The sequence below is a fragment of the Rhinopithecus roxellana genome, chromosome 20 (assembly GCF_007565055.1).
Source record: "Rhinopithecus roxellana isolate Shanxi Qingling chromosome 20, ASM756505v1, whole genome shotgun sequence".
Lineage (NCBI taxonomy): Eukaryota > Metazoa > Chordata > Mammalia > Primates > Cercopithecidae > Rhinopithecus > Rhinopithecus roxellana.
The window spans coordinates 2322499-2346362 of NC_044568.1; the positions used below are offsets into that span (position 1 = coordinate 2322499).

Here is a 23864-nt window from a genome sequence, read left to right on the forward strand (position 1 = left end):
GGATGGGGCAGCCTTGGGTCAGGCTATCTTATGTTGCTATTTATAGGACGTGGAAGGAAGGGTCTAAGAAACATCCTGTATGATGTGCTGTGGGATATGTGGGATATGGAGGAGGTAGAGAACAGGGCTAAAGATAACCTTCCTGGAGGCGAAGATATCGGGCAGAGACCCTGTATTCCTGGGCCTCTCACTGACATGGGCTGTCAACAAACTGTCACACTCTTCTCTAGATATATCCACTTCTGTCCTGAAGCAGATATTTTTTGTGTACACAGCCATGGGTGAGTTCTTTAACTTCTTTGTGCCTCATTTTTATCATCTGAAGATGGTGATAATAAGTGATAAGACTTATCTCAAAGGGGGGTTACGAATATATATAGAGAGTTTAACATGGTGTTGGAGATGTAGTGAGTAGTTGAGAAATGTCAGAAATAATCATTAAAATTCCTTTAGCTCCAGCATGACTTCTCTATTAGTGCGTACAAACACTCAGAGATAAAGCTATGTGCACAGAGCAGGATTTTGCCTGTCTTGTTCACTGCTACATCTCCAGCCAGCTTAGAACAGTGACTGACTTGCAGTAGCTATTTAAATGTTTGGTGAGTTAATGAATGGATAAGGAACTCATCTCATTTTCTTTCCTTCCTCCTTCCTTTCTCCCTTCCTTCCTCCCTCCTCCTTTTCTTTCTTTCTTCCCTTTTTTCCATCCATCCATCCATCCATCCACCCACCTATCTATCCATCCATCTATTCATCCATCCACCCACCCGTCTATCCATCCATCCATCATCCACCCAACCATCTATCTATCCATCCATCCATCCATCCATCCATCTGCATCCATTCAATCCATCCATCCATCCACCCACCCACCCTATCTATCCATCCATCTATTCATCCATCCACCCACCCGTCTATCCATCCATCATCATCCACCAACCATCTATCTCATCCATCCATCCATCCATCCATCCATCCATCTGCATCCATCCATCCATCCATCCATCCATCTGCATCCATCCATCCATCCATCCATCCATCTGCATCCATTCATCCATCCATCCATCCATCTGCATCCATCCATCCATCCATCCATCCATCTGCATCCATTCATCCATCCATCCATCCACCCACCCACCTATCTATCCATCCATCTATTCATCCATCCACCCACCCGTCTATCCATCCATCCATCATCCACCCAACCATCTATCTATCCATCCATCCATCCATCCATCCATCCATCCATCCATCTGCATCCATCCATCCATCCATCCATCCATCTGCATCCATCCATCCATCCATCCATCCATCTGCATCCATTCATCCATCCATCCATCCATCTGCATCCATCCATCCATCCATCCATCCATCTGCATCCATTCATCCATCCATCCATCCACCCACCCACCTATCTATCCATCCATCTATTCATCCATCCACCCACCCGTCTATCCATCCATCCATCATCCACCCAACCATCTATCTATCCATCCATCCATCCATCCATCCATCTGCATCCATTCATCCATCCATCCATCCACCCACCCTATCTATCCATCCATCTATTCATCCATCCACCCACCCGTCTATCCATCCATCCATCATCCACCCAACCATCTATCTATCCATCCATCCATCCATCCATTCATCCATCCATCCATCCATCCCTCTTAGAAAGGCAGTAGAGTGTAGTGGGTTAGCTCACAAGTATTTTTTTTTCAATTGTGGTAAAATACACATAAAATAAAATATGCCATTTTAACTATTTTTTTTTTTTTTTTTTTTTTTGAGATGGAGTCTCGTCCTGTCACCCAGGCTGGAGTGTAGTGGTGTGATCTCAGCTCATTACAACCTCTGCCTCCCATGTTCAAGCGATTCTCCTGCCTCAGCCTCCGAAGCAGCTTGGATTATAGGTGTGCACCACCACACCCAGCTAATTTTTGTATTTTTAGTAGAGATAGGGTTTCACCATGTTGGCCAGACTGGTGTTGAACTCCTGAAATCAAGTGATCTGCCTGCCTTGGTCTCCCAAAGTGCTGAGATTATAGGTGTGAGCCAAACACGCCTGGCAATTTGAACCATTTTTAAGTGTACATTTCAGTGACATTAAGTACTTCACATTGTTGTGTCACTATATCATCCATCCCAAAACTTTCCTCCCAAACAGGAAATCTATACCCGCTAAACACAAACTCTTCATTCTTCCTTCCCCTCGGGTCCTGGAAACCACCATTCTACTTCTGTCTCTATGAATTTGACTAGTCTAGGTACTTCATACAAGTGGAATCATATACAGTATTTATCCTTTTGTGACAGCCCACAAGTTCTGTGATCATATAAGCTGTATAATCCTGGGAAACTCAATCTTCCTGACACTCCACTTCCTCGTCTGTGAAATGGCTATAATAGTACCTGCTTCACAGGGTGGCAGTGAGGTTTAAATGAGATAATAGAAGGCACTTAGCCCCAGTGCCTGGCACATAGAACATGCTCACTATTAGCTATTAGTTACAGCCAAGCATGCATTGTAAATTCGTGGACACTGGTATTGTGTGTCTAGCACTGTCCTGAGCACTTTACCCACATTATCTCATTTAAAATTCCCAACGACCCTATGACATGGTACAAACACAAACATCCACACCAAACAGATGAGAAAACAAAGGCCCAGAGAGGCCAAGTTGTGTGCCCAAGGGTTACATGGCTAGTTTATGGCAGAGCTGGGATTGAACTCCAAGCAGCCTGTTTCCAAAGTCCATGGGTCTTGCCACTGCATTGCATTACCTCTTGCTAGTCTCTGCTGCCTCTGTCTGTGAAGGATCGTCATCTATACACTCAGTCCTGGCTCAGGTTGTCACGGTGACTGGAGGTGTTTGAAGCTGTGGAACTCAGTGGAAAAATACTTGAAAATGGGTTTGCTGTTTCTTTCTTTTCTTTTTTTTTTGAGACAGGGTCTCACTCTGTTGCCCAGGCTGGAGTGCAGTGGTGTGATCTCAGCTCACTGCAACCTCTGGGTCCTGGGTTCAAGTGATTCTCATGCCTCATCCTCCTGAGTAGCTGGGATTACAGGCAAACACCAACACACCATCTCTTTCTTTCTCTCTCTCTCTCTCTCTTTCTTTCTTTCTTTCTTTCTTTTTTTTTTATTTTTTTTAAATTTTTTTTTATTGAGACCGAGTCTTGCTCTGTCACCCAGGCTGGAGTGCAGTGGCCGGATCTCAGCTCACTGCAAGCTCCGCCTCCCGGGTTTACGCCATTCTCCTGCCTCAGCCTCCCTCTTTCTTTCTTTCCTTCCTTCCTTCCTTCCTTCCTTCCTTCCTTCCTTCCTTCCTTCCTTCCTTCCTTCCTTCCTTCCTTCCTTCCTTCCTTCCTTTCCCTCTCTTTCTTCTTCCCTCCCTCCCTCTTTCTTTTTCTCTTTTCTTTTTTCTTTTCTTTCTTCTTTCTTCTTTCTCTTTCCTTTTTTTTTTTTTTTTTTTCCAGAGCCTTGCTCTGTTGCCAAGGCTGGAGTGCAGTTGCACGATCTTGGCTCACTGCAATCTTCACCTCCTAGGTTCAAATGATTCTCCTGCCTTCGCCCCGCTAAGTAGCTGGGATTACAGGCATGCACCACCACGCCCGACTGATTTTTGTGTTTTAGTAGAGATGGGGTTTCACCATGTTGGCCAGGCTGGTCTCGAACTCCTGACCTCAAGTGATCCACCCACCTTGGCCTCACACACTGCTGGGATTCCAGGCATGAGCCACTGCACCTGGTTGAGTTTGCTGTTTCTTAACATGTGAGGCTTCAACCCAGTGGGGACCACTTACATGGGCTGTCCTGCTTTGGACCATGGGGAGCTGGGGTGCTGGACCCATCTCCCACCTTCTACAGCCTGGAGTGTGCTCTCAGATGACACAGCCAAGCTGGCATGTTTTTCCCTCATTGGTGGAAAGTTCAGCAATCCCTGACTCCCTCATCCTGCCCTGTTGAGATTTTAAAAAATTTCCTCTTCTGGGCCTCAGAGCCGCCTCCTACCTGAGGTTTATTGCTTTCTCTGCACTTGGATTGAGCCTCTGCAGCCCTTTAAAAGGGGCAGAGCCTATAGTGTGACCAGCAGGTCCCGTCCCTAGGAGATAACAGCGTCCCGGGCAGCAGGTGCAGGTTTCCCAGCAGCTCAGGCAACAGCCTGATGTTTATGCCATCTGATCCTGACGTCTGGAGAGGTGAGCCCTCTGCCAGCATCTTCCTCTCCAGGCTGGCAGAGCGAGGGGGGCTGTGAATTAATTCAAGGTTGGGGGTCGGGACCTTCTGTATCTGGACTTGCCTCCCACCCGTGTCCTCTGTCCCCTTTTCCCTACGACAGATAGCCATGTGTGAGCCTGAATTTGGCAATGGCAAGGCCAGGGAGTCGAGTGCGGGTGGCAGGTGGCGAGTGTCCTGGTACGAACGGTTTGTGCAGCCGTGCCTGGTCGAACTGCTGGGCTCTGCTCTCTTCATCTTCATCGGGTGCCTGTCGGTCATTGAGAATGGGACAGGACACTGGACTGCTGCAGCCGGCCCTGGCCCACGGGTTGGCTTTGGGGCTCGTGATTGCCACGCTGGGGAATATCAGGTGAGACCAGCTCTAAGGATTCAGCCTGGTGCTGACTTGGGGTGCTGGGGGTGGAAAGCAAAGCCATTGTCAAGGACCCCTGGGTGCATATATTGGGGATTTCAAGGAGCGCTCTGGATAACTATGGGGTTGGAAGTCAGACTGTCTGGGGTCAACGCCAGACCCCGCAGCCTGTGAGCTTGTGACTTTGGGCGTCATTCTCTTTTTGAGTAGCTGGATCACAGGCATGTGCCACAGCACCCAACTAAGTTTTAAATTTTGTTGTAGAGACGGGGTCTCACTATGTTGCCCAGGCTAGTCTTAAACTCCTGGTCTCAAGCGATCCTCCTGCCTTGGCTTCCCAAAGTTTTGGGATTACAGGCGTGAGCCACCATGCCTGGCTGGCAAGTCACTCTCTAAACCCAAAGTTCCCCACCTATAAAATGGGAATAGTAGAATACTTTTAAATGGTTTTTTTTCAAGCCAACACATTTATATACCAGGCACTAGTCTAATTACTTTATAGATATTAGTTATTTAATCCTCACAAAAGCCTTGTGGGGTAGGTCTTGTTATTAACCCCATTTTATAGCTGCAAAAGAGAAAGGCTGTGTAATCTGTCCAAGCTTAGAGGGCCAGAAAGTGGCAGAGCCGGGAGTCAAGAACAAGCTGTCTGGCTCCAGCGTTCAAATCCAAGTGCCTCATGGGGGAGGCGTGAGAATTAAATGAAGTAGAGCACCTGGCACACACCACACACACAATGGGCATTGGTTGCTGTGTTATTGTTACCACTAGAAGGGGGTTTTAGGGAAAGCAGAAATGCATAGAAGATGTGAGCCAGGTTTTCCCACCTGGGTATGCAGGGATTTGCAGTGGTCCTGGCTTATCAAGAGGTGATCAAGAAGGAGGGGCAGGGAAAGGGACAGGCTTCTCTGACTTAGCTCTCATCTGGGTAGAGGATCAGCGGGAAGGTCTGTGGACATGGCTGCTGGCTCCCAGGAGAGCCAGCCATCATGACGAAGATCTTGAATGGGGTGCCTGGCAGGGTGATCTGGGACATGGTTGGTCTGTATTAAATCTCACTCAAAACATAGATCTGAATGAGGAAACAGAAATACTGTTTCTGAGAAAACCAGAATGGAAAAGAGCTTTAACATCTCTTTAGACTAGGTGCAGTGGCTCATGCCTAGAATCCCAGCACTTCGGGAGGCTGAGGCGTGTAGATCACCTGAGGTCAGGAGTGGGAAAGCAGCCTGGCCTGTCTCTTTAGTAGAAACCCTGTCTCTACTAAAGATACAAAAATTAGCTGGGCGTAGTGGCAGGTACCTGGAGTCCCAGCTACTTGGGAGGCTGAGGCAGAATAATTGCTTGAACCAGGAGGGGAAGGTTGCATTGAGCCAAGATTGTGCTACTGCACTCCAGCCTGGGCAACAGAGTGAGACTCCATCTCCAAAACAAACAAACAAACAAACAATCAAATAAACAAACAAAGCCACATCTCTTTAGACGTCCAAGGGAGGCTGTGAGTGAAAGAAAAAGTATATGATACTCCCTTTGGACGGATCTGAGATTGAAGGCAACCTTTATCACTTCTTAGCTGGGTGACCACAGCAAGTTGCTGAAGCCTTTGTGTGCAGTGGTATAAATGTGAGTAATAATAATAGCTGATGTTTATTTAATGCTAACTCCATAGATAGTACTATGAGCTGTACACGTATTAATTCTTTATATCTTTGCAATAGCTTTCTCAGGCAGAGATCATTGAGGCACAAAGAGGTTATGTAATTTGGCCAATGCCACACAGCTCTTCAGTGGCAGAGTTGGGCTTTGAACCCAGGCCAGCTGGCTGGAAAGATCATCTCTTTGGCACTGCAAATACTGCCTCTCTGTTTGGCTTTTTTGACAAATATTTATTCAGCACCTACTGCGTGCCAGACACTGACTTTGAGGTTGTTCACTGGATCCAGGATAAGTTATGTATGTAAGTTATAAGCACCACAGCACCTGGCACATAGTAAGTGTTAGAGAAATATTTGCTGAGTGAACAATGAATGAAGGAATGAATGTGTCTTGATTGTTTTATTGCTAATGAGTATAAACCAGGAAATGTGTGATTCTCGTCACCTGGCCCTCCTGGTAGAGCCATACTCTGAATGACAGTTTCTCTCCCCTCTGGGGCTCCCGTGGGAAGCCGCCTCACCCTGACTCCATCTGTATATCTCAGCAGAGCCCAGGCTAAGCTACTTGAGGCCAAGTAGGCCTGGCTGCCCCTCTTCCCAACCTGTGGAGTCTGAGCACTGGCTGGTGCTTTCAAACCATGCATGGAGGTTGGGCACGGTGGCTCACACCTGTAATCCCAGCACTTTGGGAGGCCGAGGCAGGTGAATCACCTGAGGTCAGGAGTTCAAGAGCAGCCTGGCCAACATGGCAAAACCCCGTGGTGGCATGCCCCTGTAATTCCAGCTACTTGGGAGACTGAAGCAGGAGAATCACTTGAACCCAGGAGGCAGAGGTTGCAGTGAGCCGAGATTGCACCATTGCACTCCAGCGTGGGTGACAAAGTGAGATCCCATCTCAAAAAAAAAAAAAAAAAAAAAAAAAAAAAAAAATCAAATCAAAGCAAACCATGCATGAGGGTCTGGGCCCAGAGCTGAGTCAGACAAGTTGGGGAAGCTGATCTCGAGGTATCAGGGTGTTGGACAAAGTCCTTTTGTGTAGAGCTGAGGTCCTCTGTCCAGTCTCAGCTGAATGTCCTATGCCCATTAGAGGATGGGTAAGCTCATTGGTGGGCTCTTAACATTTGGGGGGCACTTTGGTTCTTGTGTGACATGGGGAGTCTTGGGGTACCTTTCTGTCTCATTGGGGAGTATCCATTCCTGGAAACCAGATGGATTCAGGAGGCCAAACTGTGACAATAGTTCCTCCATTAGAGTGGGACTGGATGAGACACTGGTGAGTGCAGCCACCCTGGCTCTGGGGCCTGGGCTGGTTGAACATCTTGGTGAACAGGAAGGCTCTTTACCCATGGGCCAGGGAGTGGCTGATCAACTGCAACCTGCCCTTCGACCTCAGGTTCTGACTTGTCTAATTTTCTTCCACACCCCAAATTCCCAATCCCAGTCCCCAACCTGGTCACGAACCTCCAATTCCACCCCATGATTCTCCATGCCATTTCCAGCCCGAACTCCAAATCTGCATTTTACATCCATCACACTTTCAGACCACAAGTAGGGTTTTCATTGGCTGAGCAGTTCAACCAATCAGGAGGTCTTATTCAGGGCCTAGCTACTCATAAGGGGAGACCTGGGCCGGACACAGTAGCTCATGCCTGCAACCCCAGCACTTTGGGAGGCCGACGTGGGTGGATTGCTTGAGGTCAGGAGTTTGAGACCAGCCTGACCAATATGGTGAGACATCGTCTCTACTAAAAATACAAAAATCAGCCGGGAATGGTGGCACACGCCTGTCGTCCCAGCCACTTGGGAGGCTGAGTCAGGAGCATTGCTTGAACTCAAAAGGTGGAGATTGCAGTGACCCAAGATCATACCACTGCACTCCAGCCTGGGCAACAGAGCAAGACTCCGTCTCATAAAATCAAACAAATCATAAGGGGAGGCCTGGATATGGCTCATGGGCTACTAACTTGGAGCCTTGGTGTCTCAATCTGACCTGTGGCCACAGCTCTGAAGGGCTGGAGAGAGGCTCGGAGGGAGTCAGGGAGGAGTTAAGGGATGGTCTCCTACACGCGATTCCTCCAGGGCCATCCTGGGGGCTGGACTTAGGACGTAGAGGCTGCCCTTTATCTCTTACCCTCTGCCTGGCATCTCAGGGAAATTGGAAGCAATTTGGCATCTCTTTGTATTTGAGCTGGGCCCTGGACTGACTCTCACCCTGTGAAACCAGCCTGGTGGTTTGGCTGGGACATGCTGTCTCGAGTGCCAGCCATGTGGTCAGCCCTGGGCTCATGACTCCCTCCTCTCTTGTGGGTTACAGTGGTGGACACTTCAACCCTGCGGTGTCCCTGGCAGCCACGCTGATCGGAGGCCTCAACGTGGTGATGCTTCTCCCGTACTGGGTCTCACAGCTGCTCGGAGGGCTGCTCGGGGCTGCCTTGGCCAAGGTGGGTGAACCCCAGGGGCTGGGCTAGTGGCTTCCTCTCTGATGGGGCTGCTGGAGGTGCATGATGTGTGTGTGTGTCGGGGGGACAGTGAGGAGTGGGGAAATGTCCAATCTTTTGCTTATTTCTGCCAGTGGAATTGGTGGACGTTTTTCTTCTCTCTTTCTTTCTTATTGCATTTTACTTTATTTTTATTTATTTGCTTTTTTTTTTTTTTTTTTTGATGGAGTCTCGCTCTGTCACCCAGGCTGGAGTGCAGGGGTATGATCTCGGCTCACTGCAACCTCTACCTCCTGGGCTCAAGCAATTCTCCTGCCTCAGCCTCCTGAGTAACTGGGATTACAGGCGCATGCCACCACGCCTGGCTAATTTTTGTATTTTTAGTAGAGACGGAGTTTCACCATGTTGGCCAGGCTGGTCTTGAACTCCTGAGCTCAAGTGATTTGCCTGCCTCGGCCTCCCAAAGTGCTGGGATTACAAGCGTGAGCCACTGGGCCCTGCCTCTCTTTTTTATTTTAGAGATGGGGTCTCACTCTGTTGTCCAGGCTGGAGTGTGGTGGTGCAATCATAGCTCACTGCAGGCTGGGACTCCTGGGCTCAAGTGATCCTCCTGCCTCAGCCTGTTAAGTAGCTGGGACTATAGGTGTGTGTCACCACACCCAACTAATTAAAAAAATTTTTTTGTAGAGGTGGGCTCTCACTATGTTGACCACATTGGTCTCCAACTCTTGGTCTCAAGTGATCTTCCTGCCTTGGCCTCCCAAAGTGTTGGGATTACAGGCATGAGTGACCGAGCCTGGCCAGCCACAGAGTTTTCATAGCTTTACGTATAAATCCTTGGATAGACTTTCTCCCTCCATCCCTCTTTTTCTTTTTTTCCTCTCTCTCTTTCTTTCCTTTTGCCCTTAAGTCTCAGTTCAGCCAGGGACCCTTCAAGCCCGTCAAGATGTGGGCCTTGCTTGGCGGGTGTGTGGGGGGTGGTGGATGGGAGCTCTGTTAGCTTGACTGCGATAGGGTCTGAAGCTGTAAGTGCTGACCCACCGCAGACTTTGTTCTCAAGCTTCACTTTACTGTCATCCCCTGCCCTGGTCTCTCCGTGCTCCCATTTGAGAGCCACAGTCTGTTCCCCTATCTATGGAACATGCCCGGGACCTTCCTGCTCTGCTTCTTTAGGAAAAGCAGTGCCCAGACCTAGCTCAAGCCCTGCCACTTAAAACCTGTCAAACACGGCTCTGCCACTTGTGGGACAGCACGTTTCCCTGAGCACATTCTCCCTGCTAAATGTTTTACACATATTCTCTTATTTCATCTCCCAGCAACTTTACGAGAAACCAGTCAGTTCATAGACAGCGCTTACCTTGTGCCAGGCACACCAGCGGCCTTGTCTGTGAGCCGGGAGCTGCCAGTATCATCCCTGTTTTATAGATGAGAAAACAGAGGGGCAGAGAAGCAGGCAACTTGCTCAAGTTCAGACGTGCTTGTAAGCAGCGCAGCCCCGACTGGGTCCAGAGTCCAGAAGCTTGCACACTGTGCTGTCTTTCCCCTTTGGGGCTGTGATAGCCCTGAGGCTGACTGTCCGTAGAAGTAATTGAGCTCAGGCTTCAGGGCCTTCCTGCATATGCCCCTTCCACGGTTCTATGGGGGCCTAGCAATGAATTCACCTGATCATATGTGTTTGTAAAGTTTGTAAGAGTAAGGTATTTTGAGCCGCACATGGCAGCTGATGCCTGTAATCCCAGCATTTTGGGAGGCGGAGGCAGGAGGATCACTTGAGCCTAGGAGTTCCAGACCAGCCTGGGCAACATGTGAGACCCTCCATCTTTACAAAAAATAATAATAAAAAAACTAGGTGGGCAAGGTTGGTATGCACCTGTGGTCCCAGCTACATGAGAGGCTGAGGTAGGAGGATCACTGGAGCCCAGGAGATCGAGGCTGTAGTGAGCTATGATCGGGTCACTGCACTCCAGCCTGGGTGATGGAACTAGACTCTGTCTCAAAGAAAGAAAAAAAAGATAGTTTATGTTCTTTTTCTCAAAGAGGATCATCTAAATTATAGAAGCTTTAGGCCTGTAACCTGGAGCCATGACTAGATTATCCTCATTTTTCTTTTTCTTTTTTCTTTTCTTTTTTTTTGAGATGGAGTCTTGCTCTGTTGTTCAGGTTGGAGTGCAGTGGTGTGTGTGATCTCAGCTCACTGCAACCTCCGCTTCCAGAGTTCAAGTGATTCTCGTGCCTCAGCCTCCTGAGCAGCTGGGATTACAGGTACCCGCCACCTCACCCCGCTAATTTTTGTATTTTTAGTGGAGATGGGGTTTCACCATGTTGGCAAGGCTGGTCTCGAACTCCTGGGCTCAAGTGATTCACCCACCTTCGGCCTCCCAAAGTGCTGTGGTTGCTGGCGTGAGCCACCACGCCTAGCCCCATTCCTATTTTTCAGCTGAACAAAGTGAGGCTCAGAGAGGTTCAGTAGCTCACACAGGGTCACAGAGTAAAATCTGGCAGAGTTGGGATGTGGATTCAGGTCTATGTCACTGAAATTGGACATAACCCTTCACTGGCCCTTACGGTGGGCAAGCATGTTTTAGGCCCTCTCCCCTCAGTTTCCAGCTGTCTCTCTGCCCCACCGAAAGGCTGAGCAGCTTCTCTGTGCAGGCAGTGAGTCCCGAGGAGAGGTTCTGGAATGCATCTGGGGCAGCCTTTGTGACCTGTCCAGGAGCAGGGGCAGGTGGCAGGGGCGTTGGTGGCAGAGATCATCCTGACGACGCTGCTGGCCCTGGCAGTATGCATGGGTGCCATCAATGAGAAGACAAAGGGCCCTCTGGCCCCATTCTCCATCGGCTTTGCTGTCACCGTGGATATCCTGGCTGGGTAAGTGTCCCTTGGCAGTGGGGCGACCATGCCCAGATCTGCACTGTTCAGCTCTGGAGGAGCTCAGGCCTGAGGGCCACAGATTCAGTTGCTATTAGGGGCCAGGAAGGTGTTGCAAATGGGGAGGTGGGCTGGCATCAGGCAGACAACAGGGAGTGGTGGGGACTGTGGTGTCGGAGGCGCTCCAGTCAATTCAGCTCTTGTCAATTATTGCTGGGAACATGGGTTTGGGGTGATGATTTTATTCAAAGGAAGTCAGAAATTTAAATTTGTATGTGATGTTTTCCAATTTTCGTAGCGTAAATACAACATTTCTGTGAACTGTGTTCATTTGCTCACTGGGCAGCCAGGTTTTAGCCTCAGGATTACAAAAAGCATCTGTAGCTGTTGTCTCCTTTATTTTGAGTTTCCCAGCAGGTATTGGAAGGGATTAAGGCAACAAGATTGGGGATGATGTCTCCCGTTTTATAGATAAGGAAACTGAGGCTCAGAGATGACAGAAGTGACTTATTTAAGGTCAGTGGGCAGTGGCAAATTAAGTGATAGATTTGGGACAAGAGGATGAGTGAGCCCTTTTTATTTTTCTTATTTATTTTATTTAGAGATGGGGGCCATGCTATGTTGCCCAGGCTAGTCTTGAACTCCTGGCTTCAAGCCATCCTCCTGCATTGGCCTCTCAAAGTACTGGGATTACAGGCATGAGCCACATTGCCCGGCCCAAGGAGCCTCTCCCTAATGTCTGACTCTTTCCTTTCTTTTGGACACAGAACAAAGTCTAACCTTTCTCCTGGGTCAGCTCTCCCTCAGCTTTGGGAGGTGAAGCCTGGGGCAGGCTGGGGCATGTGTAAAGTTGTGGCCATGCTTTGCTGCCCCCTAGTGGTCTTTGATTCACTTACAAATCTTTTGACTTCGAAGCTGGACACAGGGTGGGAATGAGGTCTACAGGCCCCCAGCTTGAGAGAATGGGGTAAAGACAGAGCCCCAGAACGAGAGCGGTGCACCTGGGGAAGAGTCTCCCTGTAAGAGATTCTGGGCCTTAAGCTTGTGGTGCAACAAGGGCCTCATCTGGATCAGTTAGATTAGTTAATGCTTTTTGTACATTAATTATATTCAAGGTGTGGGCTCCTATTTGCATTTTCTCATTCACTCCTGATGACAACCTACAGGATAGTCACTTTCACCTCACTTGAATACAGAGAGGTTCATGGGTTCATGGAGCTCCCCACAACTAGAACTATCTGGGCTCGGGGTTTTTCTTTCTTTATATATATATATTTTAAATTTTTGTGGGTGAACCTAGTAGGTGTATACATTTCTGGGTTACATGAGACGCTTTGATATGGGCATGCAATGCATAATTACCATGTCAGGGTAAATGGGGTATTCATCCCCTCAAGCATTTATTCTCTGTGTTACAAACAATCCACTTATACTGTTCGTTATTTTATTTTAGTTTTAGTTTTAGTTTTTGAGACAGAGTCTTGCTCTGTCACCCAGGCTGGAGTACAGTGGCATGATCATGGCTCACTGCAACTTTCAATCTCCAGGTTCAAGCAATTCTCCTGCCTCAGCCTCCCCAGTAGCTGGGATTACAGGCATGCGCCACCACACCTGGCTAATTTTTGTATTTTTAGTAGGAACGGGGTTTCACCATGTTGGCCAGGCTGGTCTTGAACTCCTGACCTCAAGTGGTCTGCCTGCCTCAGCCTCCTAAACTGCTGGGATTACAGGCATGAGCCACCGTGCCTGGCTGAGGTTACATGAGGTGTTTTGATACAGGTAAGCAACGTGTAATGATCACGTCAAAGTAAACGGGGTATTCAACCCTTCAAGCATTTATTCTTTGGGTCACAAACAATCCAATGATACACTTTTCATTATTTTATAATGTGTGGGCTGGGTTTTGAATCTAGGTCAGCTTGACTCCAAAAGGACTGAAACTGATGGACTTTGCTCTGTAGACTCTGGAACAGATGTAGATCCAGCTTCTCTTCCTGCCGTCGCTGAGCAGGCATTTTTGCTGGGCATTCTAGAGGAGTTTGTGGGGAGTGCTGGACTGCACGCCCAGTGGGGAGTCACACCTTCTGCTTTCTAGTGCTGACAGCCTCTCTACCTTCTTTAGGATCTACCCAGGAGCTCATGATGTGGGAGTTTAGAGAGGGTTCCTGGGTGGTGTGTGACTAGGCCTAGTTGGGGACGTGAACGTGAGGTGAGGTGGGGTCTGGCTGGGATCCTGGTGACCAGGGTGCCTGGGTGTTTGCAGGGGCACTGTGTCTGGAGGCTGCATGAATCCGGCCCGTGCTTTTGGACCTGCGGTGGTGGCCAACCACTGGGACTTCCACTGGATCTACTGGCTGGGCCCACTCCTGGCTGGCCTGCTTGTTGGACTGCTCATTAGGTAGGAGTGTGACACAGGGTCACTGGCCCATGGAATGGGCACTTGGCAACATCTCCCAGAGAGTCCGGGGCTAGAGGGCTAGGCTCTCACTTGGGTTTGGAAGAGAAAAGAGGGAGCCTCTTTAGAGGCAAAGAAAATGGCTCCATCTAGGAGCTTTGGTTGCAAGTGACAGAGATCTATTTCAAAACAGCAGTTTGCCACAAAGAGGAATTCATTGGCTCACATCATCAGAAACTTCACAGGGCGCAGTGGTTTCAGGGGGTGCTCAGACTTGGTCTTTCTCCTTTTTTTTTTGTTTTTTGACAGAGTCTCCCTCTGTTGCCCAGGCTAGAGAGCAGTGGTGTGATCTCAGCTCAGTGCAACCTCTGCCTCCCAGATTCAAGCAATTCTCCTGCTTCAGCCTTCCCAAGTAACTGGGATTACAGGTGCCTGCCACCACACCAGGCTATTTTTTCAGTATTTTTAGTAGAGATGGGGTTTCACCATGTTGGTCAGGCTGGTTTCAAATTCCTGACCTCAAGTGATCCTCCTGCCTAGGCCACCCAAAGTGCTGGGATTACAGGTGTGAGCCACTGTGCCCTGCCTTGGTCTTTCTCATAGGCTCTGTTTTCCCCCGGGTGGGCTTCATGCTTAGATAGACTCTCCAATGGAGGCGAAGATGTTTACCAGCCACTCGAGGCTTGTATCTTAGCAGCTTAACAACTCTAGAGGAATTAGAACAACAAGATCTAGCAAAAAGCTAGGGTCTGGTATTCACTGGTTTGAACTGGCCCACTGTGCGTGGATGATTTGCTCACTTCAGAATCAATCACTGAGCTACAGGGGTCAGGCACTTTCTATTTTTTTTTTTTTTTTTTTTTTTTTTTTTTTTGAGATGGAGTCTCTCTCTGTCACCCAGGCTGGAGTGCAGTGGCAAAATCTCAGCTCACTGCAACCTCTGCCTCCTGGATTCAAGCAATTCTCCTGCCTTGGCCTTCTGAGTAGCTGGGATTACAGGTGCACGCCACCATGCCTGGCTAATTTTTGTATTTTTGTAGAGATGGGGTTTCACCATGTTTGCCAGGCTGTTCTCGAACTCCTGACCTCAAGCGATCCGCCCGCCTCAGTCTCCCAGAGTGCTGGGATTACAGGTGTGAGCCACCAAGCCCAGCCGATCAGGCATTCCTATTGGCAATGTCTGGAGCAAGAACCTAAGCCTGAAGTGGGGGTGAGGTCAGCCTTACCTGAACACCGCCAATAGGACCGAGAGTAGGGGAGGAGTAGTTCCCCGTGGGGGTATTGTACAACTCCAGGGGACCCCATCTACATGGGAAAATCATGTAAATGGCACCCCCAAGGGTATGCATGTTGGAAGACGCCATTCACGTGAAATACAATGTGAGCGGTGCTTCCCGGAGTGCTGCAGTAGATAAGAAGGTTGATATTGTCAGAAGGATAAGTGGATTCCAGATGGAAAAGACTAGAGTCCCCGTGCATCCTGCTTGGCCTCTTCTCCATGGGCTCTCTTCTTATGTCCCATTCCTTCTGGACTCTGGACTCCAGGAGTGCAAGGATCACTGTCTGGATTTAGTAAACACAAGTTGGGCCTACCTTGCACTGTCTGGGAGAGGACAGGCCCTGGAACAGGCCTGATCTAGACGACTTGCTCCCTTGCCCACCAGCGGTCCTGGGGTCTGCAGGACCCAGCCTATAGTTCAGTGAAAAGCGTCACTATTTTCTTGAGACGAAGTCTCACTCCGTCGCCCAGGCTGGAGTGCAGTGGCACGATCTCAGTGCATTGCAGCCTCTGCCTCCCAGGTTCAAGCTATTCTCCTGCCTCAGCCTCCCGAGTAGCTAGGACTACAGGTGCATACCGCCACGCTCCGCTACAGTATTTTTGTTTTCATTTTTTGAGATGGAGTCTTGCTCTGTTGCCCAGGCTGGAGTGCAGTGGTGTGATTTTGGCTCATTGCCTCAGCCTGCCAAGCAGCTGGGACTACAGGCACTGCTACCATGCCCAGCTAATTTTTATATTTTTAGTAGAGATAGGATTTCACTGTGTTGACCAGGCTGGTCTCAAACTCCTGACCTCATGTGATCCACCCTCCTGGGCCTCCCAAAGTGCTAGGATTATAGGCATGAGCCACCGTGCCCAGCCAGTTTTTGTAATTTTTTTTGGTAGAGATGGGGCTTCACCATGTTGGCCAGGCTGGTCTCTAACTCCTGACCTCAGGTGATCTGCCTCCCAAAGCGCTGGGTTACAGGTGTGAGCCACTGTGCCCGGCCATCACTATTCATTTTTTCCTGGGCTTTCAGAGTGGCAGCAATGGGCATCTTCAGGAAAAGGGTTAGAAACTAAGCAGGACCCAGGCGTGTGGCTCACGCCTGTACTCCCAGCACTTTGGGAGGCCAAGGTGGGTGGATCACTTGAAGTCAGGAGTTGGAGACCAGCCTGGTCAACATGGTAAAACCCTATCTCTGTTAAAAATACAAAAATCAGTCAGGTATAGTGGTGTTTGTCTGTAGTCCCAGCTACTCGGGAGGCTGAGGTATGAGAATTGCTTGAACTCCGGAGGTAGAAGCTGCAGTGAGCTGAGATCACGCTACTGTACTCCAGCCTGGGTGAGTGAGACTCTGTCTCAATTAAAAAAACAAAAAAGGAAAAAAAAGAAACCAAGCAGGAAACAGTGTCTCCCTCTCCCCAAGGGAATCTGGCTATTGAGGCTGGGGAGGCTCAGGAAGTCATCTCTCTGGAGATTTCTGAGCCTGGAGACATGTGGCGAAGGGCTGGGTCTCTCCTCCGGGGCTGAGACCTTACTGGGTCATCTTTCTTTCAGGTGCTTCATCGGAGATGGGAAGACCCGCCTCATCCTGGAGGCTCGGTGAAGCCGAGCTCGTGGGATTCCTGCTGCTCCAGGTGTCCTCAGCTCACCTGTCCAAGACTGAGAACCAGAGAGTTCCTGCATTTCCTGCCAAGGCAGAGGCCTGGAGGAGCCACTCCCTGCTTTCACTGCTGGGGCCTGGTTTCTCAGATAGACTGACTGCTGAGGAGGCTCTAGGTTCCTGGAATTCCTTTGTGCTCATCAGAGATCCCAGCCTGGGATCTGCCCATGCTGCCCAGAGAGCGGTGCAAACACCGCAACACGAGGATATTTCTTGAGAGGAAGGTCCCTGAGTTGGACAAGGAGGCTGTTTCTGCACATGAGCTCATTCCCGCACCCCGCTTCTTTCTCCTTCTCTTGTTTCTTGATTGTTTTGTTGTAGAAGGGCTTTCTGGGGGCCCGGCCACTTCCTTGCTTCTCAAGCTGACAATTCTCACTTTGCAATAAATAGTCCAGTATTTCCTTCCACGTGCTTACTGGCTTGCCTTTCATTTGAGAAATGGGCACTGCTGAGGAGAAAGCAAGCAAAAAAAAAAAAAGTCTGGGGTTAGGCCTTGGCTGTCCAGAGCTGCTGATCCTACAGCCCAGCTCAGAGTCCTGGGCCACGGCAGGCATTTGGAGTTCAGGCCAGCCTAGAGCCTGTCCCCACTTGGACAGGCCCATCCTGGAGCTCTGCCTGGAGCTCAGAGTGCATATTGAGTCCAATTTGGACTCTAGTCAGAGTCAACTGGACTCTAGTCAGACTCTAGTCTAGCCAGATCACAGACCTCAGGACCCTGCTGAAAAGCTCCAGGCAGAGTCCAGGGTCTGGCTGAGTACTCAGGGCTATCCTTAGTTGAGTGTTCCTTGCTGTCCAGGACATGAATCAGCCCATTCATTCACTGTAGCTGGGGAGGTGGGTGGGGGGCGGGGTGTGGGCTTGGAGTGCGCTGCAAGAATTTCCCGAGGAAATATTAGGTTGGTGCAAAAGATTGTTTTTTTTTTTTTTTTTTTTTGCTTTTTTTTTTTTTTGTTTTTGAGACAGAGTCTCGCTCTGTCACCCAGGCTGGAGTGCAGTGGCATGATCTTAGCTCACTTTAACCTCTGCCTCCCGGGTTCAAGAGCTTCTCCTGCCTCAGCCTCCTAAGTAGCTAGGATTACGGGCGTATGCCACCACGCCTGGCTAATGTTTGTAGTTTTAGTAGAGATGGGGTTTTACCATGTTGGTCAGGCTGGTCTTGAACTCCTGACCTCAAGTGATCCACCCACCTCGGCTTCCCAAAGTGCTGGGATTACAGGCGTGAGCTACCGTGCCCAGCCAGTTGGTGCAAAAGTAATTGCAGTTTTTTCCATTACTTTCAATGGCAAAAACTGCAATTACTTTTGCACCAACCTAATAGAATCCTGAACAAGTGACACAGTACAGGCCTGAAGAGCCAGTGGCACTTGGGTGGAAGATAAGAGTATAACAAATAAGAAGGGACGGAAAGACACACTCTGGAAGTCACCCCTTTGAAGTAGAGTGTGTGTCTTCTTCTCCCTAAGAATCAATGGGTCATTTATGGAAGATGATCATCATAACACCAGAAAGAAGGGCAGGGAGAAACCACTCTCAACAACAAGCGAAAACTAACCCCCTTCAACGAGATGAGCAAAATGCTGTCTTGAGTGAAAATGAAGAAAATCACCACTACAATAAGAGACTGCCCACTGAGAACATAGATTCACGATATATCCACACATTCAAACCATTCTCAGAGAAAAGGAGATAATAAACCAGAATAACGATGACAACTCGACAGAATAGAAAAGGGGAGGAAAAAAATATGATACAACCAGAAACAAGCAAATTAGGACATCTACACAGAGTTAAAAATGGGCCAGGCACGGTGGTTCACGCCTGCAATCCCAGTACTTTGAAAGTCCGAGGTGGAGGACTGCTTGAGGCCCAGAGTTCGAGACCATCCAGGCAACATGGCACAACCCTGTAACTACAAAAAATAAAAAAATTAGCTGGGCAGGTGGTACATGCTTGTAGTCTCCTCCACTCGGGAGGCTGAAGTGGGAGGGTCGCTTGAACCTGGGAGGTTGGGGCTGCAGTGAGCTATGACAGCACCAATGCACTCCAGTCTGGGGAACAGAGTGAGATCCTGTCTCAAAAAAAAAAAAAAAAAAAAAAAAAAAAAAAAAAAAAGCCAAGTGCTCTGGCTCACGCCTGTAATCCCAGCACCTTGGGAGGCTGAGGTGGGTGGATCACTTGAGGTCAGGAGTTCAAGAGCAGCCTGGCCAACGTGGTGAAACCCTGTCTCTACTAAAAATACAAAAATTAGCCAGGCATGGTGGTGGGCACCTGTAATCCCAGCTACTTGGTAGGCTGAGAGAGGAGAATTGCTTGAAACCAGGGGGTAGAGGCTGTAGTGAGCCAAGACCGAGCCACTGCACTCCAGCCTGGGCAACAGAGTGATACCCTGCCACAAAATAAAATAAAAGAAGAGTAAAAAATGTTAAAAGTTACTGTTTTGTTTGGTGAAATAATGAAATAAATCTTTGACAAATCTAGTAAACAACAAAAGTTATATATCCATATATATGTATACCTACATGTATGTAGCTAACATTTATGGAGAGTTTGTTACATGTTAGGCACTGTGCTGAATGCTTTACACATATTATGTCATTTACTCCCTATGACAATCCTATGAGATAGTACAGTGGGTTGAATAGTGTCCTCCTGAAATTTGTGTCAGTCTACAGTCTTAGAGCGTGACGGTATTTGGAAACACGGTCTTTGAAGATGCGATTAAAGTAAGGGTCAAGATGAGATCCCACTGGATTAGGGTGCCCTTTCCTAGTAAGAGACAGTAAAAGAGGCGCAGAGACACAAAGGAGAAGGCCACGTGAAGATGGAGGCAGACGTTAGGGTTATACTGCCAAAAGACAGCACCAAGAGTCACCAGGAGCTGGGGGAGGGAAGGAAGGTTCTCATCTAGAACCTTTGTGGGAAGCCTGGCTCTGCTGACAGTCTAATTTCAGACTTTCTGGCCTCCAGAACAGAGAGAATAGTTTCTGTCATCTTAAGCCACGAAGTTTGTGGTGTTTGTTCGAGCAGTTCCAGGAAACGAATACAGGTAGATTCTCTCATTATTCTCATTGTGCGGAGGAGCCAATGGAGGTTCCAAAGGATGGGCTAAGCTACACAGTTAGTGCACTGGTGGGGCAATTGCTGAAGGTCAGGTATATCTGGCTGCAGGGTCCATGACCTTTGTCATCATACTTTTCTGTTTCTGAATAAGGGACAACATTATGTCCTCTGCCTAGTCTCCTACTTGCCTATTAGTTCCTCATTAAAAAGGGGACAGAACCACGGTGGCGCGTGCCTGTAGTCCCAGCTAGTCAGGAGGCTGAAATGGGAGGATCGCTTGAGCTCCGGAGGTCAAGGCTGCAGCAAGCTATGATTGCACTCCAGCCTGGGTGACAGAGCAAGACTTTGTCTGGGGGAGAAAAAAAAAAGGAGGACGGAAAGACATTCATTGTAACTCTTCTCATTTCAAACTTGCAATTGGATTTCAGGTTGTGGTTTTCATTTCCATTTCTAGACTATAAGCTCTCAAGAGCAAGATGGATATAAATTCATCTTTGTATTAAATAACTGTACATTATCTGTTTGGCATTTGCTGAATAGAAGGGACTCAGTTCTTTTTTTTTCTTTCTTTCTTTTTTTTTAATGGAGTCTTGCTCTACCGCACATGCTGGAGTGCAGCGGTGTGATCTCGGCTCACTGCAACCTCCGCCTCCTGGGTTCAAGCGATTCTCCTGCCTTAGCCTCCTGCGTAGCTGGGATTACAGGTGTGTGCCACCATGCCCAGCTAATTTTTGTATTTTTAGTAGTGACGGGTTTTCACCAAGTTGGCCAGGCTGGTCTTGAACTCCTGACCTCAAGTGATTGGCCCACCTCGGCCTCCCAAAGTACTGGGATTACAGGCGTGAACCACCGTGCCTGGCCAGAAGGGACTCAGTACTCACTGACTGTAAGAATGGCATAGGCTGATTCCAGTGACTTCCAAATTCATTCTGACCCTACAGAGTGGAATCCAAAACTCATGCAGATAATCAGGTTCATCTCTCTCCCAGCTCCCTTTTTCTCAGTAACAAGGAGGTCACATAATTTAGGGGTGTTAGAGCTAGAAACTCTATTAGAGTAGTAAAATACGGTGGCTGTAAGTTTACATCCTGAGGAAGATCCAAGTTTTAAGTTTCAGAACTGTCACCTTTTTGCTGTATGTGCTTGAAGAAGCTATTGAAATTCTTTAGCCTCAGCTTTCTCATCTGTAAAATGCAACTACTACCTCAGAATGCTTATGAAAATTAACGTTTATAAAGTATCAGCACAATGCCCAGTACATAGTAAGTACACAGTCTGTTAGCTCTTATATTTACCATTTAATCAAAGGTTTTGCAATTCGCAGGTATCAGAATCATGACAAGGGGTGGGGTTTGGCAAGAAATTTCTTCTTTTTTTTTTTTTAGAGACAGTATCTTGTTCTGTCACCCAGGATGGAGTGCAGTGGTGCAGTCACAGCTTGCTGCAGCCTCGACCTCCTGGGCTCAAGCAATCCTCAAGCCTCAGGCTCCTGAGTAGCTGAGACTACAGGTGTATATCACCATAGTTGCTAATTTAAAAACTTATTTTTGTAGAGATGGGTTCTCACTGTGTTGCCCAGGCTGATCTTGAACTCCTGTCTTCAAGCCGTCCTCCCACCTTGGCCTCCCGAAGTGTTGGGATTACAGGCGTGATTACCAGCCTTGGCAAGAAACTTACAGACTTGGCATATATGTATTTTCTCAGTCAAGTATTCTCATATAGGGACCATTAGGGCCTCCCAAGGGAAAAAGGTTGGAACCCATTCATCCTGTCCAACACCAAATTTCAAAATCCAGAGAAGCTAAATAATTTGACTGTAATTACAGAGTTGTCAAGCAGCAGAGTTCAATTAGAATCCAGGATCTTGGACACACAGTCTAGTGCCCTTTTTACTGCAACAGGTGTGTACTTAATTCTCCAGACCCTTGGGGTACAAGTACGGAGCCATTTCCTTTTGCCAGAATTGTGTTGAGGTCCTCACATGCCATGTTGTTAGGAATTCTAGTATCCCTACTGGATTACATTTTCCAAGAACCCTGGGGGTTTAAGCAAGCCAAAAGGGAAGTGTGCTGATACTTACTAATACTTGCATGGGCCAGTTGCAGTGGCTCATGCCTGTAATCGCAGCACTTTGGGAGGCCGAGGTGGGTGGATCACCTGAGGTCCGGAGTTCAAGACTAGCCTGGTCAACATGGTGAAACCCCTTCTCTACTAAAAATACAAAAGTTAGCCGGGAGAGGTGGCCCACACCTGTAATTCCAGTTACTTGGGACGCTGAGGCAGTAGAATCTCTTGAACCTGGAAGGCGGAGGTTGCAGTGAGCCGAGATGGCGCCATCGCACTCCAGCCTAGGTGACAGAGTGAGACTCCATCTCAGACAACAAAAAAAACAAAATGAAACATAACACCTTGCACGTTGTAGGGAAATTACTTCGTGCCTGCAGCTGCTGTTCTCTCCGCTGCCACATGGTGCCGCTGTTGCAAGAGGTTCTCAGAAATGGTGTATGCTATAGCAAAGTCACACTGGTGTCTTCAAAGAGGGCTCCTTTACTGATAATTGCACAACTTCCATGCCAAGCACACTTGCATGCTCCATGGACTCTGCATATGTATCCAAGCAAGCTTATGGCCTTTCAGGTCCTTCCCCTCCCCTTGGCCCCCCTAGATCCCTACACACAGCACCACCACCACCACCACCACCATTTTCCCTCCAGAGTCCGACCACCTCAGAGTGAGTTAGATATTTACCTGTCTTGGAACCCAAAGCCACTGTTCCCCCTCCAAGCCCCTGGACCCATCATAAAGTTTGGGGGTTATGATGAGCAACGCTCCTTTTCGTGCTTGGAACACAAAGCATTCATTCTCCTCCCTTAACGTCTAATTGCCTCAACTGATTTTTAGGAATCGAAAATTTGTAATCCTTAAGAGATTGTTTTTCCCCTCAGAGACTTAGTCTCTCTTCCAATTCCCAGACCTGAGTGAGTTCGTAGACTTAAGTCTCTGTGAAGGAATGGGAGGTCAGGTAACCCTGTGGAAGAACCCTGATGGAACACGGCCTGTGAAGATAACGAGCTTTATCTTGGCTTTCGCCAAAAAGTTTTGTGGCCATTTACTCAAGGAAAATACAGGGGGACTCATCTAGTTATGGATACTCTACAGACAAGGTCTCTGGGTTCCACTGTAGCACGCTGCACAGAGCAGAGGTTTATCAAGTCCACGTGACAGATACTTTAGTCTGGAATTGACCTCATGTTTAGGTGAACTGGCTCTCTGGACCCATCCTATAGTTCTTCCTACAGTTCCTGATGGTATAGTTGGAAATAGATCCTCAGCAAGTGGTAAAATCTCTACCCTGCCTTTACAACCCATGCAGCTGGAGTCAGGAAGGGCTAAGTGGAAGCCACTGGAACACTTCCTGTATGCCAAAATTGTCAATCAAAAGCAACGCTGAAGGATGACAGAAGATGCCACCCCCATTTGTGCCCTTTTGGGAATAAGGATTGAGTTAAAGGCACTTGAGAAACAGCAGGTGCCACACGGTGCTCTCACTCCTCTTTTACTTCCTGAAAGCAGGAGATGAACCCCCAAGTGAAAGATGCCCTCCTTGTCCTGGGAAGAAAGAAATGTTCTTATCACAAGATGGGGAGACAAGGTCGAGGGAAATCTGTACAGACCTTGTTAAAATAATTCTTATCTTCCTTTGGTTCTCCCCACATTTTAGGTACTTTTCCACAACTGACTCTTTGTTCAATCCATAATACAGTTAGGTTTTGCTACTTCTTTGGGTCTTCATTTCTTGTGGAAACTCCCATGTATGCTTTTCTCTTACCTGTTTTGTGTTATTTCAATCCTCACGCCTAGCCTGAGACCCCAAAAGAGTAAAGTTTTGTCCCTCCTGTTACTCTATCTTCCAAGAAACTTTCAA

The 23864-nt window shown here is 48.3% G+C and overlaps 1 protein-coding gene across 1 annotated transcript; it reads left to right on the plus strand.

Moving 5' to 3' along the window:
- Nucleotides 1–4231: 4231 nt before the first annotated feature.
- AQP8 (aquaporin 8) lies at nucleotides 4232–17286 on the plus strand. The gene is given in 7 exon segments (XM_030925394.1): nucleotides 4232–4517; nucleotides 4519–4595; nucleotides 8568–8694; nucleotides 11344–11397; nucleotides 11399–11559; nucleotides 13823–13957; nucleotides 16774–17286. Coding segments are annotated over 7 exon segments (768 nt in total). The 5' UTR covers nucleotides 4232–4352; the 3' UTR covers nucleotides 16823–17286.
- Nucleotides 17287–23864: the final 6578 nt, after the last annotated feature.